At 35.6% G+C, this 6,000-nt stretch overlaps 1 protein-coding gene across 5 annotated transcripts in view; it reads right to left on the bottom strand.

Moving 5' to 3' along the window:
- Positions 1-640: 640 nt before the first annotated feature.
- Positions 641-6,000, bottom strand: part of KCNMB2 (potassium calcium-activated channel subfamily M regulatory beta subunit 2) — a 225,851-nt gene continuing 220,491 nt past the window's right edge. For all 5 annotated transcript variants that reach the window (XM_074328155.1, XM_074328166.1, XM_074328157.1 and 2 more), the window contains one exon: positions 641-2,396. In XM_074328155.1, the coding sequence (XP_074184256.1) occupies positions 2,112-2,396 (285 nt within the window). In that variant the 3' untranslated portion in view covers positions 641-2,111. The remainder of the gene's footprint in view (positions 2,397-6,000) is intronic.

Below are 6,000 nucleotides of genomic sequence, written 5' to 3'. Positions count from 1 at the left end.
ACAGTCTCGTGTAGGGTGGGATAATAATAGAGCTCCTTCCAATAGGGTTGTTATGAAGATAGTTAACTCATACAAAGCATTTAAAACATTGTTATTAGTCCCAGTTGTTCCTCCTTTAGTAATGAGCATTTAATTGTGTATGCATTTAAATTGCTTGAAGGGGCTGTCGCTCAATTGGAATTCAAGAAGGCACTAGTTAACTTCTTTTTGGTGTCATGATTTTGAGATGTCTCCATTTTTATCTCAGTTGGGAATTTTTAATTAAAAATACAGAGGGAATTGTAAAACAAATAACTCCTCTAGTAATTTTACTTGCATTGTTTCACCCTGAGATCACTTGAAGGAAGCCGCAAGGGACATTAATAATTAGAAATATTAGGTGTCATAGTCACAAAGGTTTCTCTGTAATCTTCAGAATTATATTTTTAAGGTGGAGTAGGAATCGAGTCTTTAACAATATTTTTCAAATATTCATAATATTGTGTGTATGTGTTTGGGTGTTAAAAAAAAGGAGCTTTCTTTATAATCTCTTTAAATACCTTTAAAGATAGTGAATCATAAGTTTCCTAGGTTTTTGGACTACCATGGGCTTGTCAGCTTAGAATGCAAGAGGTATTCAAACCTTGCTGAGGCAATGTGCTTTTTTTTTTTTTTTAAATTTTAATTACACATTTGAAGTCCTGATTATACCCTAGGGATTTATTTGCTTATGAAAAGTCAAACTGAATTACAGTATTGCAGAGTACTTTCACTTCATCAGATTAGTTTACCATTCATTCCACAAATATGATTTGTAAAATTTTGCAATACCTAGAAAACTACATTACAAAAAGGTACTTAACTGTAGATGAGAAAGATAGATGTTTGTCTTCTTTTGATATTAAATAAAAGATGAAATGTTTTTGTTTAAAACAGACCTCTTCCCCCCCAACCCCCCTCCAAACACAATAAAGTGAATGGCAACCTGAACAAAGGCTTTCTTTAAATCTGTTATTCAGTTCAAGTGTGTGTTAGGAAAAAACGTCTATTCTGTGTATCAAATCTAGCAACAAAAAAGGCAATTGTAAATAGAAAAATAAAAATGTAGAGGAGACAAATATTCTGTGCACACAGCTTTAAAATCTTGACAGAAAACACATGTTAGAAAGAGAGAGACTATTAACTTAACGAGAAATTCCCAAAGAGCAATATTCCAACATGTTAATTTGCCACAATAGATTTACCCATTGAAATTAGTTCACTAGTCTTGACCAGAAGTAGGGTCTCAGCTTTACCATATAACAGTACAATTGAAATGAAGTAAGGATTTTCAAACAAATGTCTTAGTAATATAGACTTCCCTGGATTGTGATGAAGCATCTACTCAACATTCATTCAGTTCACAGGTAATGGAACACCTTGTTTTATCTCCTCGTACAGTAGCAGGGGCTTACATGGAAAAGGACTCTGTTCATTTTCTAATTAAATCAAAAAAAGATTATAGAATTGGTTAATGAAAACAGCTAATTTTTTTTGGAAATCAGTTAAAAAATCTAAAGTTATGAGTAGAAAGTAATAAAAGAAAGAGAGCTGGCTGGATTTCCCCCCTTCTTTACAGTGATGCGGTAGAAATACAAGAAAAATGTGTTAACATCCTTTAGTTAGGAAATCTGGTCCCTTCACTTGCTATGGGGCTCAGTTGAGAGTAAGAAAAGAAAAAAATATTTTTGGCTGCAGCTTTAGTAAACAATGAATGATGAAAAGTATTGCAGAAATGTCTTCCAGAAATGTGACAACTCAGAACAGAGACCGTATCACATTGATATTCCTCCACAAACTTGGCCAATGAATAACTGAGCCCTATTTTGGTAGAACAAGAAAAGGAAGTACTAGTTCCAGCATCGAAACAAGATTATGAAAACAACCAACTAACACAAAACAGTTATTTCTTCTCCTGAATAATAATGACATCATGTTTGCATATAGAACAGCTTTTGCATTATTGCTCTACGTATAAGAATATATTAAGGAACTCATAACAGACTGCACATTACAAACTTAAGGTTCTTTGGTGAAGAAAGAAAGAAAACAGTATTTGAGCTTTAAAGAAAATGATCTCATCCATTTTGCTTTTATCTATTGATCCGTTGGATCCTCTCACAGAGCAGGGAGAGGTACTGTGTGAGTTTCACCATGGCAACGATCACCACTCCCCCAGCCATCACACAGGTTGGCCAGAAAAGTGAATGGAACAGCACATTGGAACTGTAGAGTTTGGTTAGGATGACGCTCTTCTGGTTTCCTTCTGGGTCAGAATAGCAGGAGAAGTGTTGGTACTTCCTGAAGTTTTCCATGACAACATTCACCAGGGACATGGATTCTTCAAAGTTTTTTCCACACTTAGGTATATAGGAGCACTGTGGAAAATGAAATAAATTGTTACCAGAACGTACTTGTGTGTGTGTGTGTGTGTGTGTGTGTGTGTGGTGTATCTGGGGATGGGGCATTGAGGCCAACTTGAATTGTGAAATAAACATGATGGTTATTCTGTTCATATTCAAACTCATGCCTTCAGAAACCCTAAGAATTCACATATTGATTAAAACAATGTTTTTGGTATCCGACTAAGATGTACTTTGATAGCTCACCCATATAAGTTTAAACATTGATTAAAATTGCATGCCTTCAATGGATTCTTTCTGCTATAGCTAAGCACAGTGGGTTTTAATTATTCCCATTGGACACACTTTTCTATGGAATCAGAATGTCAACCTTTCTGTCTCTTGTCTGTCCACTGCTGACCATGTAACATCAAAAGCTACCAGTTCTCTCAGGGAAAGTAGTTTCTCTTATCTTGTTGGCTTGGCTTTATTTAGCCAAGTCACCTGGTCACCTTGTGACTGCAGTCAAGAAAACAGTTATATACCCCTGGTGAGTTACTGGAAAAGAATCTTGGAAAGTGTAGGGATATTGAATAAAGAGTTGTCATGAATGGTTCATGCTAAGTTAGCATAAGAAACACCTTTTTCCATAAACCAAGGAAAATTAAAACAGTACCAAACCTGCACCCTGAGAACTTATAGTCTCTTTCTACTTCTCCTGTCTTTCTTGCTATATGTCTTCTGTATGTCTCCCCTTTCTTCCTTTCTACACACGTATATCCTCTGAATTCTTTCTGTGTATCTCTTTTCCTTCCCTGCCCTGCCCTCCTCCCTTCACTCTGCTTATACTTCCCTCTCTAGGCCCCCTTCCTGTCCTTTCTCTTTCTCCTCTTTCTCTTCTCTGAATATAGATGGAATTAAATAACTTGTAGATTTTTTTTCTTTTTTAAAAAAACATTATTTATTGGATATATTTCTGAATACATTTTTCCTAACTATAAAACAGTATTTGAGAAGATGAAATCTCTGTGACCCCCTTTCCTTGCTCTGTAATTGGGCAATGACAAAAGTTAGGAAAAAAGTGATTTAAGTCAGTTTTCTGGGAGATGTGCAGATCATTGGTTAGCTCTTTCCCCTCTTTATGGCAAGGCATATATCAATAGGGGAAAATCCCTGTCTCTCATTATACATATCAAATAATTAATTTAACTGATTTATCTGAATTACATTGGTTTGTAACAAGATCACTGATAGTCTACATAGTGTTTTAGTGGGATTTAGAAAACTATGTCCTCTCTTCAAAACATTATTTTCTATGGAAAAATGATCATAATACACTGATTTTATGAAAAACCCATACATTTTACTGCTATTACCAGTTTATTAGTTGTGATGATACATATTCACCTCTATGACTTTTACAATGTGACTGATACTGCTCGGGTTGTGCAGTGCACAACTCACACAGCTGTATGCAGAGGCACAGATGAGGTGGGGGTGTTGGTGAACTTTGAAGCACACTGATGGGAGCTCTGGGATAGGATCCTGGAACTGCAAAACAATTTAGACTTGTAGATTTCACAGGAAAAAACTATAAAAGAAATGGAATGAGTTTTGCTAATGGAGTATGTTTGGATACTCCACTCTTTCCCTTCACTTTATTAGTGGGTACATTGGCACCTCATGTTGCTGTGCTGTAATCATTGGATTATTTGACTAGTTAAGATCATTCGATTAGTTAAGAATAGAGGATGAGCATGCTGGCATTTATTGTAAACCAGGCTTAAAGTAATGTTCCCAGAGCAAGGGATGGGTGACACCCTTCAAATTCAATCAGCTAAGAGTAAATATGAGTACACTCATATATGGGAGTATAGCAGAAAGCTGGTACTAGCACAACATTAAGGGTCTGAAAGTATCTCTAAGAAAGCACAATTTCTCAGTGAGTTATAACTTAGTACAAAAATTGGCCTGTGATTGCCCATGAAGCAAATTTTCTACCAGTTGGATGTCGTCTGGATCAAAAGAATTTAAGGCAGTAAAGATATATATATATATTTTTTCTTTAGTGCTGCTAATATCATGTTTAATTTTTTTAAATGTTTTTTGAAGCAAAGCATTAAAAAAAATTACAGACAAGCCATTTGTGGTTGGTTTCAAGCAGAGCCAATTTAGCTTACGAATTCATAGGCTTCTGTATATTTTGGTGCCAAGATAGTTTATAGTAGTAGTTTCAGTAGCTAACAACAGTACTAAGTTATTGAAATGATCTCAATAAAAATGGCATTCCATTAAAAATGGAGTTTTTCTTTTCTTATGCTCTTGTGAATTGATGTGGCTTTAAATTTTTTTCAAGAAACATTTGTCGGCCAAATGACAATAATTCTGTCAGTAGGTAAGATTCTTCCAAATAAAATGAGATATAAATTACTTTTGAGACCGTCTAGCAAAATTGTAATACAAGAGCTGCTTATTATAGTTTCAAGCCATCATGGTCTCAAACGGGCTCATTTAGACTGGCTTGATGAGGCATGATTCATACACAATTGGACGTGGGTCCTGAGAGCCAGTGGCACCGACACGTGCAACTCCGGACTGCTAGTGGGAAAAAGATTCTTCTGCCCTTGTGCTTTTAGCTTTACCTGACCTTGCCACCTGCCACCTTTCAACACCCATAAACTGGCTCCCACTAGATTGTTACTGATCCCTGAAAACTCTACCCTGTGTCAATCATTCCTTTACTTTTCTTATTGCCAGATCCTTCTGTTGTGATAATGAATGTATGAAGTGGTCTAACAAGCCCCTGACTCATGTTCAGGAGATCGGGTTACTGTGCTGCTGTGTTTCTATAAGCAAGTTACTTGGTTCCTCAGAATCAATTTGTTTATAGAATAGGGTTGATGGAGCCTTACTGGCAGTATTTGTACCAGGATTGATGATGAATATACCTAAAGCCTCAATAAATTTTTGTTAACATTTTCCTATTGGAATATCACAGTCGCCCACATGATCTTCTAAAGCCTTTAACTAAGGGTCATATGCTAAACAATGAAAACTCTAAGGAGGGCAAGATGACTATGGTTTTTATAGGAACAGTCTTGTTCAATGCCTCTTGTCTCAGATTCCTTGTTTTTATGTCCGAGGAGACTTGACATTGTGCTGAATCCTATATTTGGATTCTCGGTTTCTCTTTCTGTGGCTCAACCAACAGCTGTGTGTGTGTTTCTGAAGCTACTATGAATTTGGGGTGACGATTTAGTGATCTTATTATTTCTTCATGTGTGTAAAGGATAATTTGATGTGATTGGTTTAGAACACATAGAATGCATTTCAACAAATGGAAACTTTACTAAGTGATCTACACTCAGTTGGAAAAATGTAATGTACATAGAAAAGATAAAAATCCCATCAATTTTAGATCATTCTTTTTTTAGTGGGCAATGTGGGACAGGAAAGATTTAACTTTTAGACTGCGTGATGTACAACACAAAGGAACATCTGAATAATAATTTTATATACGTAAGACACGTAAGTACTAATCAAAATATCAAAATATGTTAATTTTTTTACCATGGCTGTAGGTCATTCTTTCTTTTGTGCCTTAATATATGACTAAATAGATCTAGCAAACCTTTGAGGC

The sequence above is a fragment of the Rhinolophus sinicus genome, linkage group LG01 (genome assembly GCF_036562045.2).
Source record: "Rhinolophus sinicus isolate RSC01 linkage group LG01, ASM3656204v1, whole genome shotgun sequence".
In the NCBI taxonomy this organism is placed as follows: domain Eukaryota; kingdom Metazoa; phylum Chordata; class Mammalia; order Chiroptera; family Rhinolophidae; genus Rhinolophus; species Rhinolophus sinicus.
Note: the sequence above shows the minus strand (reverse complement) of the source record. Positions and strands in the feature narration are given on the sequence as shown.